This window comes from Vanellus vanellus (genome assembly GCF_965231255.1).
Source record: "Vanellus vanellus genome assembly, chromosome: 7".
NCBI classification, from domain to species: Eukaryota; Metazoa; Chordata; class Aves; order Charadriiformes; family Charadriidae; genus Vanellus; species Vanellus vanellus.
Window position 1 is genome coordinate 31535929 of NC_138912.1, and position 21750 is coordinate 31557678.

At 40.7% G+C, this 21750-nt stretch overlaps 1 protein-coding gene across 2 annotated transcripts in view; it reads left to right on the plus strand.

Annotated features, from left to right (window-relative positions):
• The first annotated feature begins 1928 nt into the window (after nt 1-1928).
• Nucleotides 1929-21750, plus strand: part of WAPL (WAPL cohesin release factor) — a 74068-nt gene continuing 54246 nt past the window's right edge. Inside the window, exons 1-2 of one of the 2 annotated variants that reach the window (XM_082486043.1) lie at nt 1929-2082; nt 5451-5974. In XM_082486043.1, the coding sequence (XP_082342169.1) occupies nt 5473-5974 (502 nt within the window). In that variant the 5' untranslated portion in view covers nt 1929-2082; nt 5451-5472. The remainder of the gene's footprint in view (nt 2083-5450; nt 5975-21750) is intronic. The other variant, XM_082486042.1, reaches the window with a different exon arrangement.

Below are 21750 nucleotides of genomic sequence, written 5' to 3' on the forward strand. Positions count from 1 at the left end.
TTACTTTTAAATAAGCTAATTAGTAGCTCTGATACAAGAATGCTCACAGGAAAAAAAAATCTTCTCACTTTTTATATTCAAATTATGTATTTTAAAATTTTAAAATTTGTAACCTGTTTTCAGTAGCTCTTCAATAACTGAGTCAGGTGGTTAGATACACATAAATTGAAACACAACACAAACCTCAACCGCATCTCAAATCAAGCTTGCACATCTCATCACAAGGCCCAGTCTATTTTATCTTCACGTTCTCTAGCCCCAGTTGTATACTGGCTTTAGAGAGCACATTCACAGTGTCTTTGTTCTTCAGGAGTAATGCCTAAAAGCTGCCAACTCATCAACAGGTACCAGGTAAAGGCCCCAAATCGATTCACTTACAGGACCACTAAACGAAACAGTCATCTTGCATCTCTCTATTGAGAGCCAGTAATCTTGCATTGGGTAAAGGCAAAATTAAGATAAAAAAGTGATGTTTCTTAACTAGAAGTATCAAAACAGCTCTAACCTCTTCTGTGCAGTGAAATCAGCCTCTTTTTAATTTATTTTTTTTTGCCTTTGGGACCTGCATTTTAAAACCTTTCCTCAAACAGCAGATGGATAGTATGATCACATGTTGTGAAACGGTTTTAGGTTCCAAAATTGTAGAGGACTTCTTTTTAGTTTGCTTTTTCCTTTTTTTTTTTTTTGAGCTCCTCACTCCTCTTACAATTACCAAACTACATCTGTGAGTATGACATTCTTTTTTACTGCATTGCTGCTCTAGTAGCGCATCCTTAGTTTTCTATTCCATGAGCGTTTTACAACATACCGCTTACAGAATGTAAAATAGTGGATTCGATGATTGTTCGATGCCCATCCGTATCTGCTGTGTGACACAATCTCCGTGGAGTACTTTTTCACTCTGCGCAGAGTGTAACATTAATTAAAGTCTCAAAGGTGTGCATAAACATCATAACGTCCATGGGTGGATGTAACTGCTTTGTATAAGCCGGCGCTCGTGGGAAGCAGGAGCATGTGAAACCCTGGGTTTCGCGGGACCTCTCTGCAGCGCACGTTTCCTCCCCGGAGCGGGGGTAGAGGCTGGGGACTGTGCAACCACTGTGAGTAGGCATACAGTGCTGCAAGGAGCGGCGGGGGCTCCTTTCCCCGGGGTAAGGCCGCCCGCTGCTGCTTGGCCTAACAAAACTTCTAACGGAGCCCGCGCCGGGCTGGTTCGGTGCCCGCCGCCTCCCCAGACTCCGACGGAGGGTTTCGACCTGGCCTCTGCCGGCCCCGTCTCCAGGCCGGGCCGCGGCGGGGCCGGGGCCGTACCGAGACCCTCTCCCCGAAACGCGGCCTGCTCTGGCGCCGGGGCCGGGCCGGGCCGGGCCGCGCTGACCCCGCCCTCAGACCGGGGGCGGCGGCACGTGTCGTGTCTTTCCCCCGGGGGCGCGGGCCCCAGCGGAGGCCGCCGCGGGGAGGCGCCGGGTCCCGCCAGGCCGCGCCGTCCTGGCCGCCTCAAGCCGCCGTCCCCGAGGCAGCGCGGGCCCGGCCGCCGGCTCCTTTGGGCCGCGCCGGGGCCCTCGGGTCGCCGTGCCGGGAGAGGTCCCCGCTCGCCCCCCGGCTAGTGCGGCCCGTGCCGGGCTGCGAACTACAGCTCCCAGCAGGCGCCGCGCGGGGCGGGCGCGCGTCAGCGGGGCGGGCGCATGCGCAGCGGCGGCGCTGTCGGTTGAGTAAGGCGGGGTGCGATTGGCTGCGGGCGGCGGCCGGGCGTGGGACGCGCAGTGACGGAAGGAGCGGGGCAAATGGCGGAGAGATGGTCCCGGGCCCCGTCCCGAGAGCGGCGATAATCCCGGCGCGGAGGAAGCGGCGCCGGAGGAGGCGGCGCCGGGGGTCCTAACGCCCGCGCCACCCCGGGAGGGTGCTGCCGCCGCCGGCGGAGGGGCGGAGGTGTCCCATCGGCGAGCGCCTTTCGCAGGCGGCACATCGGCAGCCAGAAACCGCGGCGAGAGCCACATCCGCGGCGCCGCCCGGAACGCGCCGGGCCCGCGCCCGGGACCCGCCGCTCGCACGCCCGCCCCTGCCGCCACGACCGACGCCGAGGTAGGTGCCGGGCGAGGAGGCGAGCGGGGGCGGCTGCCCGGCCCCCGAGGCCTTTGCGGGCCGCGGAGCAGGCCCCGGCACCCCGGCGGGCAGGAGCCCGGCCGCTGCCCACGGCGCCGTCGCGCTTCTGGGGCGGTGGCGGCGGCCCGGTAGGGCGTGTGGGGGAGGGGGGTCAGCCGCGGCCGCCCCCGGCCCGCCGGGAAGTTTTCGGGGCGGGAGTGGCAGGACTTTGCTCGTGGGTGAAGTGCCGGGAGGGGGGGGGGAAGGGGGGCGCGGGGGTGCGGCCTGCGAGGCCGGCGGCTGCCGGCGGGCTCTACCGTTCGCCCCGGGCTGCGGGCTGCTCCGCGCTCCGGGGACTTGTGTAATGGGGGTTGGTTTTCCTGCGGGGTGGGGGGAGGGGGTCGGGGAGGAAGGGAAATGACATCAGAAATCGCCGGGCGTGCACGGTGGGGTGACCCGGTTCCGCTAGCACCCCCCTTCCCCCCCCCCGCCCCCCTCCCGCAGGGGGAGGGAGGGAGGGAGGAAAAAAGAAACTGTCACCGTGGGATTTCATCAGCTTCTTCTGCCTCCGTGCATTTAACCTATTTTTCTTTCCTTTGATTATGTAAGAGGAACGGGGTAGAGAGGAGCGATGAGCAGGGATGGCTGATGGGCTTTCTGGGGAATTAATCGGGTTTTTTTATGTCTGCCGTGTTACCTCTGGGAAATGCGGGAGAACTATGTTTCAGGTTTTTGCTTGTATTTACGTTTCTTGCACTGCTCCAAATATTGCAGCACAGTGCAGGAGGGAGAGGCAGGGAGTGGAAACAGAGTGAAATTGACCAAGTTTTTTATTTCACACTGAGCGAAAAACAAGGGAGAATTTGTAAGTAAAGGGTAAAAATCCTGTTTTGTTGATGTTTTCATGTAAGGAGGTACATATTTCCTTTTCTTTAATCTCAGTCTAAGATACGAATTTATAGCGTAATGTACTTATATCTTCCTGACATCCATCCTTTAACCTGTTCACTTTATATTGAATATTTATTTGTGTTTTGACAGTTTGATTCAGACCTCCTTATGAAACAATCTTAATTTTTGAACTTATAAATAGGAAAGTGTAGATTGAGGAGCTCTACTTTCTGAAAATGAAGTCCTCTTTACTACAAGAATCTTCTCTTTAAAACTGCTAGCCACAAGTGGTAATTTAAGTCTCCATTATTTTTGCAGATGTTGGAAATACTTACTTCAGTCAGGGTTAAGGGGAGGAAAATGTGCTAATGCTGAGTGAAGTGATTTTTTTCTGTAAGAGTTGTGTAGGTACTGAGATGTTAATAAATATTTCACTTTAGTTTCTATTGCTGTAAAAACTGGTCTGTCTTGTATAAAATATTTTGGTTACTGTTAAAAGTATTTCCTAGCATCAGCAAAATAAAACTACTAAATTGGATTTGGTTTGCTGTTCCTTTTCTAAAGTATGTGGGGAAGTTTTAGTTTTGCTCCTGGATGGAAAATAGGAAATTAGAGCTACTTACAGGGGAGCAAAAAAGAAAAAGTAGTTTGGCAATGATGTGTTTGGAGCAGCACGGAGTAGGCCTAGTACACTGTGGAGAAAAAGAGGATGGAGATGGGGTTAAAGAGTAACGTCTACTAAGAGCAACCAGAAGCAGTCTTCAGAATGGTGTTTCACAGCAGAATTCTGGTTAGTAGATAAGCACATGCCTTTACCATCCATCTGCTAAACTGCTGGGGAGAAAAGTGTTTCCCAGAGTGCTTGTTCCTGTATCTCTTCTGCATTGCAGCACCATCTGTCTGGTAAACTTCTGAAGTTCAAATTTGATACTTTTAATTCACTTAAAATTTGCTCAAACATAGATGACCCAATGAATTGCTCAGTTTGTGATAAGTGAAGGTTGGCCTGGTCTGATAAAGGGAGACTATTATTAGTCAAACAATCTTGCTAGAGCAAAGTGATAGAATGACGTTTCTGGAAACCAGTCTGGCAATTTTGACAGAAGCTAGTCTAGCACTTCAGGTTGAGAAACCGTGAGTGTCAAGATGAAAACTAAAATATGGAAGAAAAACAATATACCACATATTCAGGGGAATAATAATAAAAACAGTTGTTTCAAACAAATAGATAATGTGATAAGTTTATTAACGGTGATTTTAAGTGCTATTTTTCATATACTTTACTATATATGAAACCAGTTGCCACTTTAAAAGTTGGGTGTCTTTGATGCTGTAGCTTAAATAAGTGCTGTTGCCCCCTGTTAACAGACTTTTCTCTGATACAGAGAGTAATTGCAGAGAGGAAGATAGACTTGATTCGATTCAGACTGACTATAAGAATTCCAATTTCCTATTCGTGTTTGGGCCGAAAAAAAAAAAAGAGAGAGAGAAATGCTGAATGCTGGTTTACAAAACAGATATGGCTGTTTTGTTTTTATGTTGTCATTTGTCCAGTAGTTGAAGTATTTGTTTTGGGAAAAAGAAACAAAAGTAGTCTGTCTTCTTTCTTGAGTTAAACAAAAGTAGGAATAGAACTCACGCAGGGAACTGTTTAAATGTGTTCCTGTTTAATCTGTTTATATTTAAACTTTATTCTTCTGAGAGACCAAACTGTGAATCGGGCTACAGTTGTAACAGCCAGTAGACAGTCGTGGTTTAAGCTGTTCTGCATAAGGTGTCCTACATGTTCTTAGAAATGGATTGAGGAGTGTCTTTGTTCCTGTCCCTTGATCAATCCGATTTACTCACGGGGGATTGCTATGTACCAGTCTTGACCATGAGACTGTGCAGATGGCATAAACCACCTTGTATTACCAAACAATATGCTTGCTAAGTCTGAGAACATGGGGTGAAGTTGTTATCGTTATTTGGGATTAATGAGTATTTAAAATACCTATAGCAACTTGAAATATTCTGATAATTTTTTTATTGAACTACAGAAAGTCTTTTTAAAGCCTTACTGTGTTATTGGACTCTAGCAGAGAGCTTCATGTTCAGATGTGGTGAAAATATTGTTTAGATTTCTGCTGAAGTTTCATGAAAGCAGTGCCATCTATACTTGAAAATACAAAAATAGAGCAAAGCAATACCAAAAATAATGTATTCATAGCAGATTTTTCTTAAGAATCCATTGTGCCATTGTTTTGGAAATATGCAAGTAGTAGCTGAATTTTGAGTTAAGTTGGTAGGTACATTACTTATTGCAGCAACTTTTGACATGATGATATTCACATGTAAATGAGTCTATAGAAAGAAGTAGATGATGTATCTGTTGCTTGTGTGAAATGTATATGCTTGTAGGCTCAATAAAGGATGAAAGTGCAATCATGTGTACTAAAAAGTTGGTGAATTTATGTTTATTCTTTCTTTTCCAACAGAGAATATGAAACAGGAGCCAAAATGACATCCCGATTTGGAAAGACCTACAGCCGGAAAGGGGGAAACGGCAGTTCCAAGTTTGACGAAGTATTTTCCAACAAACGGACCACCCTTAGTACAAAATGGGGAGAAACCACCTTCATGGCCAAATTAGGACAGAAGAGGCCTAGTGTCAAACCAGATATTTCCGAAGTTCCTAAAAAACCCAAAGTTGAAGATGAGGTAACAGAGGATCCATTTGGATTTGACAGTGATGAAGAATCTCTTCCTGTGTCTTCAAAGAATGTGTCACAGGCTAAAAGCTCCTCTCAGCTGGAACCCGGTGAAGCTCCTCAGCCCGAGGACTTCACCCCTCTACTTGAAGCTAACAGCAGAATTAATCAGCCAGACAGTGGAGAAAACGTTGCATCCAGCAAGTGCATATCTCTTGACAATACTGTTCCTCTCTTAAAAGAAAAGAGCACAAGCAAAAATGTGGAAGATGGAGAATGCAAAGGCAGCAGTGCTAAAGTTGTAACTGCAGGTACGTTTACTCAGCTGTCCAGATAGTTCTGTTATCCTCTGATTTTTACTAATCTACATTTAGACTTTGTGTTTTCAGGGGTTGGTTAAACGTTCTAATAAAACCGTGGGGCAATTCTTAATTGTAAGAAATTTTAAAGGAGATGCTATTTAACTAAAAACATCAGGAAGCATTCTGTGTTTTACACGTTGGTCTGAGATCCTTGGCACTCCTTATGTCTGCAAATTGAGATACAGTGCTTGAGTTTCAACGTAGTATGTTAGTCCACCTTGAAAAGAATGGAATAATAAACTTCCTTTTCTAAAATCTGTTCTGAGCTCAGTGCATTTGTGCGGTTTTGTTTGTTTTTTTTTTTAACATAGAGTATTTTGAAGAGTGATGTGTTGGTAATAAAAGAATGCTTTATTCTTAAGTTGCTGGCTTTAATTTAGTGCGTGTACATGGTTACTACCATGCAGGTGCAGGTACAGCTTACAACCTGCCATATTTAATTATTTGGATGGAAAAAATAGTTTTCTGAACTTCAGTTGCACAAAGGTATGGATATTTTTTTTTTAATTAGCTCATCTTTGTCAATTTGTACATAAAAAGCTTCAGACCTATGAAACAGAATTCTGTCAAACTTCTTTTAGGGGCTGTTTTCAAGCTCTGAAGTGTTTGTAAGACATCTTAATAATTTTGAGAGGGAATTCACAAACCTCATGGAGCTGAACATCACTGTAATTTTGTTCAAGTCATTCTTAGGCAAGATCAGATGCTATTATACCTCATTAGAAGTTTTCATATAATGGGCTGATTAGAGTGCGAAGTTTTCATATAATGGGCTGATTAGAGTGCAGCGTCTAAAATTGGGCAGAAGATCACTTTAGATGAACCTTGATGAAGATGACACCTACTGACTTGCTCTGGGTTATCATAATCAACTTTAATGAGAAGAACTTTGTTAGTGTGAATTCTCAGATATAGTTAACCCTAGGATCAGAGATTTGAGTGGACTTGTTTGGTTGTAATACAGTGGACAAGAAGATACTGAACAGTGGAAGATATGCATAGTTCAGTTATTTGCAATATAATTTTATTAGTGATACAGTACAAGAAAAAACAAGAAATGTTGATTTGAACTGTAGTTTGACAGGCACATTGGTGGGACGGGTAGTTGTCTTTTGATCTTAGTTTTATTTTTGCTGCTGAAATATTTCTCATTTTCATATGGTTTTCTGCAGTTTATTTATATGTAAGTATGATCCATCATCAGTCTTGAAATACAATTTATATTTTGCTAAGTTTGAATATGGTTTTTGTAAGAGATTGAATAGATTCATCCCCCAATATTTACAAGGAGAAGAAATAGTGTTTCCTTGGTTGTTAACGAGAGATTATAGCAGAGCAGGTTTTGCAATGAAATGCTTTCCATGTAGAAAAGCTTTGTTAGAACAGTATTTTTCAGGTTGAAAAAGAAAATGTGAGAGTTGCGGGGAGAAAATGTGATAGAGCTCTGAAAATTCGTAGTGCGTGAAAGGCCAAGAGGAACAGACCGGCAGTTTCATTGGTGCTTCCTGGTTCCAGTATTATGGAAAATAATATAATACAATATTTAGCAAAGAAAAGCTTTTTAATTTGATGCCTATTTAAATTCTAGAACTCCTTGTTAAGAGAACAGAATCCAAACCACAGAATGGTAGGGGTTGGAAGGGACCTTCAGAGACCATCTAGTCCAACCCCCTGCCAAAGCAGGTTCACCTAGAGCAGGTTGGATGGGAATGCATCCAGAATACTGTATATGCCATAAATATATACAGCTCTAAAATGGAGGAAGCTGATGAAACTTGGTGGGTAAGTCCATCAGTGACTGTTGAGTGTGGTGGTGGTCTGGATGCAGAGGGTGAAGTTACTTAAAGAAGTTTACTGAAGGAATTCTGTTCTTGCATGCTTTCCTGAAGTGTTTGTTACTGACTGCAATTCAGCCAGCAGTGAAGTACAAGGTGGATCTTGATCTGATAATACTCTTCTTTCAGAATCTATTATGTTCTGTCTACACCCAGTCAAATGAAGATGATAACCCATTTCATAGCTTTCTTCAGAAATTAGATTCAACTGAGAATGAGTCTTTGCAAAACAGCCTGGGAGGGTGTTTAAATAAGGGTAAGGAAACCAAGACTATAGTTTTGGTGATAGTGTTTATTTTGGACAGTTAGTGTAAATGAAACTCGGATGGTTTAGGCAGCTATTATGCTTGTATGTAGGCTGATCCAAAATAAATAAAAATTGTCTCCGAGTACGTCACTCAGAGCATTGAGCAATTGGAGACAGTGGTATAGTTAGCCAGTGTAAATGTAGGTACTTCAAAGGCTTCTTTGTTATATTAAGTAAAGTTTGAGGCTATCTTACAGAACCGGAGAGAGTTAATTTTGTTGATTTGGGGATATGGGGGAAGAGGGAACTTGGGAGACAAAACCTGAGTTAGAATAAAAAGATTGTTTCTTGTTGTGTGGCCTCCTAAGGTATACTTCTACTGCTTACATGTCCTCACCCTCCCCATAATCGTTTTTCCTTTCCTGGTGACTCTTGAGCTCCATCAGGCCTAACCAGACTGTTTTAAGGGCTTGAGATCCTTGAGACAGCAAGCTCTACTATTCCTGAAGAGGAAAGAAAGGGCCGGGGGGGAAGGCATGCAGATAGAACAATTCCCAGTGTGAGGGACACTGCAATGTGAGCTCAACCTTAACCCACATACAAAGGTGTATCTCTAGGTACAGGAAACTAGGCTATATTGGTACTGATGTTCATGAAAGTGATTGTTAACTTATTTTAAGTGCAATTTGCTAGTCCTTGCCCTGATACTGACTAGACAGTGCATGAATTAAGGTCTTCAGACTTCCTGATAGTGCATGCCGTTATTGTATACTAATTCTTCACCTAGGTGAAATAAGGTTATGAATTAGAATAAGGTGAAAACTGTGACTTAACATGGTTATGGGCAAGCTGAGAGGTGCAGTGTAGCCTGCTAATTCTGCTCCAAATGTATTATCCTGCCTCAGTGTCCATTTCTTTGGGTATTAAAATGAAGGTGATGCAATGTCAGTTAATTTTAACTAGTGTTTGGGATTAAAAAGCAGTCTGCTTTTTGGGTTGTTTTAATAATTGTGCAACCGTGTAACACAGTTGAGGATCTGTATCTAAAACGGTATGACTTACTGGTCTCTGTTTGTTTTCTTTTTTTTTTTTTTTAATAGCCTTCAGCTAGTGCTTGTAACAATCTCATTTTAAAGGCTTTGAGAAGCTCTTAATGTGGAAAGCTTCTCATAATCTTACCTTAATGTTGCTTGATCAAGACTTAATGCTGTCAGAAGAATGTTCATGAGTAATCCTGTGCGTAACAGGTAATTTACAGATAGTAGTTCAGGTAAATTAGAAATACTGAAAGAGTATTCAGTATTAATAGCTACTATTAGGTTACTTTTGTTAAGGAAGGAGGAGTTGGTAGCTAGAAAGTCAGTCGTGTCGTTGGAAAAATATTACGCTGGTAATTCATATCAAGCAAAAATGCAACACCCTAGTAGTTAGAAGGTGAGCTTTTTTATGAGAGTGTCTTACTGTAGGATAAGGTGAAAACCTGCAGAGCAACACTTGTTTGGATTTCTGAAACACCTTGGTGGGTTTTTGTTTATTAGTTTTTTAAACTGTTAAGCTTATTCTGTAAGGCATGAACCCAAATAGTATTTCACACTAAATTCACCTGCCCACAAGCTTTAATATAAAAACACTTACAGCCTTGCAGAGCAAATTGTGACATGCTATTTTTTGTAAAAAAATTCCAATAACTTTGCTCTTAGAAAATTTATGTTAGCTTGTGTGTTGAAATTAACGTGGTACGATTTTTCAGATTAAAAGTCAAGTCAAAGCTTGCTGAATTTTAAAAGATGGTATGGGATTTTATAGTTATATTAGTGTATGAATCCGTCTCAGATTGGATAGCTACTTTCCCTACTCTGCATAGTTCAGTTCCTCGTATTCCTGTTTGTGGACTATGAAATAATACTACTTATTTACGTTAATTCTAAGTTAAAATATTGGGTATTTAGTGATGCTTTTATCTGAAAGTTGTTTTAATTGGGCATGGATTAAGTCTGATTTGTTTTAAAGCCTATGAGTTTATTTCTTGAAAATAAGTTTTGCTTGCTGTGGAGAAATAGAAAATAGAATGGCTTAAAACGTCTTTTCAGAATATGGAGCAGTGTAGGAATAGTATCCCTTTCTGCTGTGTTGTGATACTTAGTACAGATTTTGTGGTTATTGTCTTGGCTGTGCTCTTTGAGGCTTTTTAAGATTGAAAGGACCAATTACAGCATTTAAAGTATTTATGATACTTGATTTTTTTTATTCCCCCCCCTCCCCCCAACACTTAGAGTAATTATGAAAACAGCTATTCTGCATTTTGTAGTTTTTTACCATGTACTGGTATTCAAACAAGTCTTTGATCTGGAAGTAGTTTTACTCGTGGTGCTGTAAGGAAACTTTGGGCTGTTGTCTGCTATTCAGTTCTTTTGTGTTTGTAGATAGTTCTCAATGCCCTCATTTTTCACTTGAGGGGCTCATGCACGTATCGGTAGCAAATTAAAAATGGCAAATGCTTCCTTCTTAATAACTTGTGCTTACGCAATGCAGGAGTGAAGGGATACAGCTGCGCTTAACCATAAGTCACTCAATATGCAGAATCTGGTTGCGTTCAGTTGCTTGAAAAGCATACTGAGTGAGTAATTTGCAGAAAATGGTTGTCCTGAAAAGAAGATTGTTCAAGTCATGGGGTCTGTTCCCCCCAGACTGTCCTGATAGCACCTTGGTGAATGTGTCTGCAAAGCCTCTGCATCCTGATTATGTGGGTGGGAGAGCCCTGTCTTTAGAGTTAAGGTTCAACATCTCAAATGCAAGTTTGTTACGTAATTACATTTGACAACAAGATTTGCCAGGGTATTCCTTTCAAATTGTTTTAGAGCTTCTATTTTGTGTTTAACAGTGACATGGACATTTAAGATAATAGTTAGGTCTGTGTAATCTTATCTTTCGTCCTCTGCAGAGTTGAGTGCAATTTATTTATCTCTTGGGGAAGAATTTCAGTTTAGTCATTTTCTGTCCAAAAATGGAGCAAAAAGTTGGGGTAAAGTGAACAAGGTCTGAGCATTTGGTGGTCTTGGGAGACAGCTGGCAGCAACCATGATTAAAAAGAACTGCAGCTGTACTCTGGCTGGCTCAAAGCATTAAGAAACTGATAGCAGGGAAGGGGAAAGATCTATCGGAAAAATCTGTATGCCCATAGAATTTCAGCATTATGTGGTTTGCTTAGATGGCAATAGTTATGCTGGGTATATAGTTAGCTGCAAGTCTTCTCTTCTTCAATCTTTTTTTGTTATATTTCCCCATTTTTAAGATATCCCTTACATGCAGAATTTTCTTGCTGTGTTGGTAGCCCAAGTTCAAATTAGTGTGATAATTGTTCTCTTTTTTTTTTTTTTTTTTTTTTTTTTTCCTTGGTGTTACTCTCATGCTACTTTGAAGATTTGGTCAAGGTTTTTTTTCTTGGAGTGAAATTATGTTTAAATGTCAGTATTTATACTGGTTTGCTAAAACAACAATACAGGAAAAACAAACCAGTATTTAGGAAGGAATCTTCTGACTTCTGTGACATATTTTTCCTAATGACGGGGAAATGCACACTATGTATGTCTGTGGATGCAACACATGAAACTTTTTTTGTCCAATCTGTAACTCCCCTTTCCCAAACAACAGTGAGATTCTAAATCCCTTTTTTTTTTGGAATCCACACTTTTAAAATTGTTCTTTCTTTATGAGCTTGTACAATGAACAGTTAGTTTTTAAAAAGTTTGCTTCTCAACTTCTTTCATGTTTAAAAAGTTGAAATAACTTTAAGTTCAGAACAGTTGGTCAGTGCTTGTAGAAGAAAAACAACCCTGTTAGTGTGCATACCTCTTAAGCGGGCCAAGCATGCAGGAAAGCAGAAAACAGTTGGTAAGGAAGCCCTTTTGGGCTCAAACTGCTGAGATCTTCTTAACTGTATGGAAAATGTTTTTCAAGTTCAAACTTAACTCATATTTTCTTTTAAGAAACTGCTGCTGTATTCAATAAAGGGTTTCAACATATTTGAGTAGCATCCGAATTCAGACTGACTTAGCCTAAGGATAGGCTTGTTTTAACAGTTATTAGTGCTGCTAAGTTATAATCTGCTTTAATACGTTTTTCATAAGGGCTCCCACTACAAAAGTCGGTGAAAACAAGCTTTTTTGGCATGTGCCAGCCCCTTGTGTTGCCCATGACACTTTCTCTTGTTTTCCCTGTAAGGGACAAGTAGTTAGCTTGCTGGATCAGCTTTCTCCTGCTGCTCTGAGCAAATGATGCCTTTCTGAGCTACCAATGAGGAAGAATGTGTCTGTGCCACTGGACTTTCCATCAGGGGTGAACACATGATATTCAGGCTCTGACAACTCTGGTATTAGAGTGTAGCAGCTCTTCTGACCGTTGGATTTGATGTTGCACAATTTCTTGTCTTTTCAGGACCGTTTTGGTTTTAGATTTCTGACCAAGTAGTCTTGCTTGTGGTGTAGAGTCCCTCAAAGCTTAATTCTTTGCTGGAAGACGAAAAATTGTTTTCTTTCTGTAGAAGGGATTTTGGCATTGTTTACTTAAAACTGCAATTTGTCCTTCATTTGACAGAGTTGCAGACTTTGCATGCAAGTTGGGTATGGGCATTGATGACATGCTGTGTGGTATGTTGGGCTTTTACGTAATACCAGTGTCTGTAGAGTCACGTTATAATTTCTTATGAATGTGGATAGATACAAATGTGAGGCAATATTAAAAAAAAAAATCATGTTTGTCTTGGAAGTATATACTCGCTAGAAGAAAACCAGACTTTAAATGAGGTTTTCAGAATGTTGTAGAAGATTTTTAAGCAAGGTTGGAAAAGAGTGAAGGAGGAATGATAGTTATTACAGCTGTGAAAAAGAAGGCGTAAGACTATAGGTGCAAGTTGGGACAAAAATACCTGGGAAAACAAAAAAGGTTGAAGTGCAAGGGAAGTTACAGGGTTTTAATTTGATAGAAATTGAGAGGCTGGATATTGCTGATGACAATGAACCTAGGTTAATTTTTAGCTATATTTTAATTGGAGATGGAAATGCCTTTAATAATGAAGGAGTAAATTAGTAATTTTGAGGTTTGGTGATTTTGTCCCAAATGTTTCCAGCGAAGGCAGTTGTGCTGAACATGGCACTATGTGTGGTTTGGCCAGGTACGTGTATAGGTTGGTATGGAGGTGGTACTGACATAGGCAGTGACTTAAGATACAATGAAAGATCAGTGATCAGGCACAATATCTAATGATTGCTAGCTGAAGAAGTAGGAGAAGAGGGGAAAAGCAGATGGATCATTACTTCAAAAAACAAAATCTTCCTATACCATTGGAAATTGAGGCTGAGATAAAGGCACACGATTAGCGCTCTGAATATTTTCTGCTCAAGAGCGAAGGTGGTCATGTCAGCCTGCACCCCTGTGAAGGGCTTCCATTTCTATTGAAATACAAGGATTTAAAAAAAAAAAAAGTACATTGGCTAACAGGAGGTACCATTTTTGCACCAGCGCAAGACAACCTTTCAGAATGGCTGCTGGTAGCGTGTTTTCCCAGTGGAAAAAAGTCTACGAGGAATTACTACTTATGGCTTAACCAGGGGTCCAAGCTGAGAAGCAGTAATGCGGTTGTTAGGGTTCAGCCTTTCACAGGTTGGAGCCATGGCACAGTGGGGTGTTGTGCTAACAGCAGCAGAATAGTTCATGTTCTGAAAATGTGGAAATCTGTTAGGTTCATGGAATGAAAACAATGGTTTATTGGAGAGGCTGAATACTGTGTTACCAAACTGTAACTGGTAACTAGCTGGATCTAGGTGATTTGAGAGAAGAAAAGGTGTATTCTGTCTCACAAGCTATGTGTTTAGAAAAATAGCTACTCTAACTGAAATGAAGAGATGTAATGTGATTGAGAACTTGTTTTGTGCATAACCTTAATAAATAATAAATTCAAACTTTTCATATAAATTGCCTTAGAATTTTGATATCCAGGGTGCTGGGAAGGAAACAAGAAAAGCAAACTATTCTTAAGGAAAATAGTTCTGTGATGGCAGTAAATTAAATCTCATCACTTGGGATTTTCTGTGGAATTCTTCTGCAAAAGAAGCTGCCACTTAAACTGTCTGCAAAGAGGCAAGCAGTGTTTATCCAACCTGCATGCAAACTGGTTGGGAACTCATTTTGATTCAACGAGAGTAAAGAACCAGAATTACTTAAGAATTGGTAATCATAGCTATGGCTGTGGTGGTTCTATAATTTTAGCTATTTTAGTGATTGTCAACCATGAAACTAGTTGTGAGAGTAATGTTCTGAGGTCTTGCGCTTCTTATTTTCTGTTTAGGCCTGCTAACAAGCACTGCTTTTCAAGATCTTGTGGGCATCAACGGCTAATGATGGATCTTAGGAAATTTTGCCCATTTCTTAGAATTGTGTATTTTATATCCCTAAGATTTTTTTCTGTGTTTCCCAGCTGTTCAATCATAGGCAGAAAATGGATCAAAGGAGTTTAGTCTGTAGCTTTTTCTCCTTCCCAACCAAACCATTTCATTTCCAAAGTAGAGTAGAAGACAACCTATAATGAAATTCATTTTCTTATTTGGAAAAAAGCATGGCTTCTCTTTAGTTACTGGTTTTCTGTCCAAACCAGAGAAGACATTGTGTGTTTGTCTCATATGGGCTCTCTTCCCAGAAATGAAGACTGATACAAGCACCTGGTAAAGATCCGTCTTTCCCTTTAGCTTGGTCACCTTCAAGTTGTAAAGTGATGTAGCTTTATGCTTGGGAACGTTGGAGATGGTGTAATGGAGCCATAATAAATGTTTTTGAGTGGTCAGGCACATCAGGCAGAGCTGTAGCTCATAATGAGCTTAACAAACTGTTTCCTACATCCTGTGTCAGTGGTCTGTTCATGAGCTGTGGCCTGTTACTATTTGTGCCTTCAGTAGCTGGAGGGATCTGAACGCCCCGCATATGCCTTTTTTTTTTTTTTTTTAAATTGTTCAGATTAAACATTAGGAAGAAGTTTTTCACTGTGAGGGTGGTAAGGCACTGGCACAGGTTGCCCAGAGAGGTTGTTGAGGCCCCATCCCTAGAGGTGTTCAAGGCCAGGCTGGACGTGGCCTTGGGCAACCTGGTCTAGTGGGAGGTGTCTCTGGCAGGGGGGTTGGAACGACATGATCTTCAAGGTCCTCTCCAACCTAATCCATTCTATGATTTTCTTGCTTTTACATCTGTCTGTGTAGTCAGGTGTCTATTTGAAGAGAAATGAAGAGGGATATAAAATTGGCATCATGCCACCTGCCTGCTCTTTTAAAGATTTCATTGCTTCTAACTAATTTTAATATTATTCATGTGTTCGCAATGAATTCTCTGAATTTGTGTGGCTAATACTAAAAGAAACTTAGTTTAAGTTTGTAGATTTGTTTCCTGTGTATAATAATTGAATCATGCTCCTTTTGGTGTTAAAATGAAGGCTTCTACATCTAGTTATACAGCAATAAAGGAGCATAAGGTTTCATGCTACAAATGCTATAGAAGGCAGTATGTCTTTTTTAGTAGCTTGGAGGATGCTTTGGTTAGCATTCATCAAAAATGGCTAGAAATGAGAGAAGACTCACCTGGAGTTCAAGTTAGTTTCCATGAGTAAATAGAAAAATAAGCATTATTTTGTGTAAGTCATATTTTGACCTCTTAGCACGTTTTCTTAGCATAACAAGGTTAATATTGACTGTCCTTTTGTTTTTGTCAATTTCCTAATAATATTTTTACTTGTTAACCAGTTTTGGTCAAGCTTTGAGTGGTAAGAAGCGATTTCGAAGATACAGTGCTATTTCAAGTGTCGTGAAAAATGGTGGAGTGAAAAACTGAGTTGAATTGATTCGTATGTTCCCTTACCTCTCTCTTGTCTGCATGCTGGAAAGGAAAATGCGGTTATAACTGGGTCCCTAATCCATTTGAAAATGCAACAGCAAGCTGGCTAGCCAGCACATGTTGCTGCGCATGATCTGCAGTATGTGCTGTCTCCTGCCCAGTCAAACAGGTTGGTGTTGAGGAGGTGGTTGGGGGTGGTGGTTGAGTTATGGGGCAACGAGTTTTGTTTGTTCTGTGAGCCCCAGGTCTGTTCAGGACAGAAATTTACATTAAGAGATATTGCTCTCACAGCCCAAGAAACTGCTCCGTGCTCCAAGTAACTTAAATATAGCAAATAAGGTTTTGCAGCTCTATCACTGAGCAGTTAAAAGCATATAGTGTTTGACTTTAGGCAATTAATGTTATACTGTTAATGATGATTTGATTTTTATGGAGATGAAAACGATGTTTTCAGACTTAAAGCTGAGCAACTTAGTCTTGTAAGTTAAATGGAAATGAAATGAAATTGAAATGGGAACTAAGCTGGAGGATATGTTTCTTGATGGTTGCTTTGGATTATGATTTTTGGGTTTTTTTGCGAAGAGGAGCATTTGGTTTCCTGAAGGATTTTTTCCCTTCACTTTGTTTTGGATTCCATCTTGGTATGTGCTGTACCCTAATGACCAGGGTATGAAATTAACTCTTGCAGCTGTGGTAGTTGATAGTGTTACCTTTTCTCTGAACTTCAGTGTTTCTTCTTCAAGTAAGGAGGCTCTATCAAACTTCTAGTCTCCTGTGAGAAACGATAAGAATTGTTTTCATGGCTTCCCTTTTCTGCATTAACCTGCTCATTGCTTTTAGACTCTGCCTGGGGCAGGTTTTGGCCAAGTTTGAGTTAAGGCAACAGTAAATTCCATTATGGTGAACCTTGAGCAGGAATGAGGATGGTTCTTGTAATGTGTGCCCAAATGTTAAAAATTTAACACTTGGTGATCAGGGTCAATCATATCAATGTAGCTTCGTTACTGTAAATATTCTAGTATGTCATCAGTGGCGACATGAGAAAATACCAGTTTGATCTGTCAAAAAACATCTCTGAGGAATCTGTGAAGCTGTCCAGGCAAAAAGGTAAGTAGCTCTGGCTTGACAAAACAGAGCGACTCTGGCAAGTTGTATAACAAATCCTGGGGAAACACTTCAGGCTCCTGGGACCGCTTGTGCAACCTCTTAAGCTCCTGTCGTCCCCCAGACATTTGCTTTCTCTTCCCTTCCCTTCTCCCCAGGTACTTTCAGGTAGTTTCTAGTATTCTCTACCTGTATCTCCTTTCAAAATCGCCAGTAGGAAAACTTTGTGTTAATTACTCATTGAACTCTTTCTCATACTAGGCATCTTTTCCTGCCCACTCTGGACTCTGCTGGCCTGATGCAGCTGTACGTAATACAGCTGGGTTTGGTTTTTGCTGTTCCTCTTGGTGTCTTGGTGCTTTTTTCTAGGTCCTGGGATCATGCTCACTTGTTTCACAGAAAGCTGCCTTGTGCTTACAGATACTGTTGGTCAGTGGCTGTCATAGCTCTGTTGCTTGTACCATAACTTCCTCTTATGTGTACTTGTCACTACCGAAGGTGACAAAGAAGTAATAAACATGTTCCACACCACTCCAACCAGTGGGGGACAGTCAAAAGTCAGGTTTAGGATTAATCATATTTTTTCATTTTTAAAACCTTTATGCATTTTTCTCTGTTTCTTTGCTATTTTGTACACAATAGAAAGTCACTGGGGTCACTTAGCTAGTTGTGGAGATAAATTGCCATATGGTCTCTTTATTGGTTCTTCTAGCAAATTCTTTTTCTTACTTCATCATCAATCCAGAAGTGAAGGTTTTTGAGCCAGGTAAATAGAGCATTCCTTAGAGTCCCCTTGTAATGTTCACTGCCCGTGCTAGAAGGCAGCTTGAATTAGTACTAGAGGTCCTGCTCAACTGGTCTATTGTGTCTTTTGCTTTGGAAAAACTATTGGCCTTCACTTTTTTGTTTTTTAAGGCAATATGTTTAGCTAACGATCAAAGGTAAGAAGCCCATTAGAAGTTGTCTTTCTATCTTCAATTAGTAACTTTGTTTTCTTTGTAACATTCAGTTTAAAATGCTTATTTTACGGATGGCATACAATTCAGAAAAAAACAAAAGGTGATTCTTTTCACTGGTAGTTTCTGAAAGCCTTGCAATTTTTTTAGACCTTTCACCATCTCAACAAGCCTGTCGTTGTGTGGTGTCTTTTATTATTACTGTGATTTAACTAAATGTTTGTGGGTGGGGAGTTAGATACTCCTTCCTTCTAAGATAGTACATTGAAGAAATAGCCTTCTGAGGGCTATTTTGGAGCACATTTTTCAGGTAAACATTAGTTTCTTAAGAAGAAAAACCTTTTATAGTAAGGTTGAGGTATGTTATGGGTACTTAATGAAAATATAAAGTTGAAATCTGAGACATCTTAATGTTGAAATTATCAGATATGTCCAACTGAAGGGTGTAGGTGTCTTATCTCTAAAGGAAATGCATTTTTCTTTGTTTTTTAAAAAAAACTTTAAAAAAAAAAAAAGGCTAGAATTGCATTCTTCCTTTTGTACATGATGTTAAAAATGAAAAGGCAAGAGGTGATCCCACTGTGGCTACTCATGGTAGCCACAAGGCATTTTCTGTTTTATTGGACATATTGAATAGCATTTGTTCTATCTAATAACTGAGTGTTTATATGAAATATGTATTTTTAAAAATACATGTGAACAGAATATTTTCTTTATATCTATCTAGTCTAAATTATATAATAAGTCTAGATGCACATTTGTTTAATGTTTAAAGGTTTATTACTGAAAAAGCAAAGGTTTATTATTGAAAAGCAGTGGGATTTTGAAAACTTGGTTACATTCACACTGTTTGAACGTTTTCATGTATTTGGAGGGGTATAAACTGTTACCTTATATGAATTGAATATCTTGGAGTGTATGAACTTGAATTTTTGTCTCTAGTGGTCATGTTACAAAGGTTACTGGGGACAATAATCATCGTAATCACTTAAGTATAACTTTGTGGAGTTTGGTCATGTGCATCTCTGTATGAAAACATCTCAATGTATTTGATGGGAAAGAGTAGAAGTTTCACTTTTTTTTTTAATTCATCAGCAATACTTATGACATCCCTATCTTGCTAGTGACATAAACTAGAGCAGAAAATAACACAAGAGGAACGTATAAATGTGTGGGTGTTTTTCTTTATCAGTTAACGTTTAATTTAGACCTGCCAGTCAGATGGTTTCTTTCATACTCTGGTAATTAAATTCTAGAGATTTAAACAGAAAAGAAGTCATGATTACTACAGAAGATTGTTACGGTTGTTAGGAATATTGTGTTAGTACCTGGCAGATTATATAGTTATATGCTGTTGCTCATCTGAAATTACTTGGGAGACTTATTCTGGTATTTCACGGAATCACGGAGTTTTCAGAGCTGGAAGGGACCTCTAGAGATCATCTAGTCCAACTCCCCTGCTAAAGCAGGATTGCCCAAAGCACGTTACTCAGGACTGCATCCAGGCGGGTCTTGAAAATCTCCAGGGAAGGGGACTCCACAACCTCCCTGGGCAGCCTGTGCCAGTGCTCTGTCACCCTCACCGTAAAGAACTGTTTCCGTGTATTTGAACGGAACTTCCTGTGTTCGAACTTGTGCCCATTGCCCCTCGTCCTGTCACTGGGAACCATTGAAAAGCGCCTGGCTCCATCCTCCTTCAACCCACCCTTTAGATACTTGTACGCCATAATAAGGTCTCCCCTCAGCCTTCTCTTCTCCAGGCTAAAGAGTCCCAGCTCTCTCAGCCTTTCCTCATAAGGCAGATGCTCCAAGCCCTTAATCATCTTAGTTGCCCTTCGCTGGACTCGCTGCAGCAGTTCCCTGTCCCTCTTGAACTGGGGAGCCCAAAACTGGACACAGTATTCCAGTTGTGGCCTCACCAGTGCAGAGTAGAGGGGGAGAATGACCTCCTTCAACCTACTGGCCACGAAAGAGCCCTGAAAGAGCCCAATTGCAGTTAAAATTGGGAGGAGAAATTGCATGCCTCTTTTGAACTGCAGGATATCTAATAATTCAAAAATATTTCATTTCCTCATATTTTCTCTCTGCTTTCTGTATCTGTAAGTAAAATTATGTTGTATTTCCTACAGTCATGCTAACTTCTGCTGTAATAGTTACTACAGATAAATATAGTAAATTTTAAAATCAAGGTTATCAGAAGTGCTGGTATTGTACACCTTTGGGCAATTAGCAAGTGATTTGCAGTACCTTCTGGTATAGAAGCTTCAGACTGACAGCTCTTGACCTACTGATGAGATGAAAACAGTGGCTTGACAAAGTATCCTTCAAGGAAGTATTCCTCTGTCACTGCTTAGTTTTCCACTAATGCATTATGATAATCCAGTTTTAAAGCCAAACTTGCCTACCAACGGTTTACTGGTTACATTTTTCCATTGGCCCTGCTTATTATTGGAGGTGGACAAACCTCCCCGCTGCAGTTACTAAGACTTCTGAATTACTGGGTGAAATTTTGGTGTCTGATAGGTGCAAAATGAAGGGGGAGGTTAACTGCCACTCATTTGCTGTTTAGGCGTAACTTAGTATGCTGTATTAAATTACTAGCTGAGAGCGAAAAGTGAGATGTAACGTTTTGTTGATGCTTGTGGAGTCTCTTCAGAGACAACTCAAAATTTTAAGTTGGTTATGCACATACTTAAAATGATGCATAGCGTATACAAAGGCAACAGAAGACCTAATGTGGGAACAGAGAGAGCTGTTAATGATGAATGTTTAGCTTTTAAGATCATTTCTTGGAAGGGTAGTAAACCAAGCATCAGTAAAGCTGTTTAAGTGGAATAGGATGGATTTGTTATTTATTAGTTGGCTGAGCTGACTGGAGAAGGTGGTTTTACTCACATTTACAGATAAAGAGAAACAAGGAATTCAAGGCTGGAAGGACCAGGTGTGTGGTGCCACTGCCTTAACCCAGTCAGATCAAATTTTACTAATACGCAGGTATACTAATGCCTTGGAGTACCTATATGTTTTTGGTGGTGGAGACTGGCACTGAGGAATTAATAGCTAGCTCAGTTTCTTCAGTTTTGTTCTTGGAACTGTTGGGAAGGAGCACAAGAAGAGCAGTCAGTCAGGCTGGGTAAGTGCGAAATTGGAGATGACAATAGGAGCCGCTCTGGGAAGAAAAAAATGTAACAACCTCAGTGCAGCAAGTACAGAAAATTTTAAATGGAGAAAACAGATGGAAAGAAGGATTGTTCTTGTCATGATGCATCTCTCAACTGATGCTTCGGTTTGTCCATATGAGGCTACTGCAATAAAAGAATAGAAAGTTTTGTTCCCTTAATAGGTCACAGACAACTAGATGTGACTGTGTTGCTTGCTCAGTCCTACAAGTATTGGGCTAATTTTAGTGCTTTCTAAAATATTCTAGAACAATTTGTAGAATAGTTTTTCAGTGTATGTAACTACATCATCAAAATTAGTATTTTCAGTAAGAGTGAATTTAGTTATCTGTTTGGATTTATTATTACTTGGTGAAATATCTAATGCACGTTTTTTAAATATAAACAGCCTCGTAGTTGATGGAAGTGTCATAAGGATCGTCTTTCCTGCAGAGACCTAGTAGGTGATGGCTTTAGCTCTTGGTTACTGACAGAGTAACTTCCTGGCGAGGGCCTGAAAAAGTAAAGTGGTTTCAACTGCTAAACACTGCTT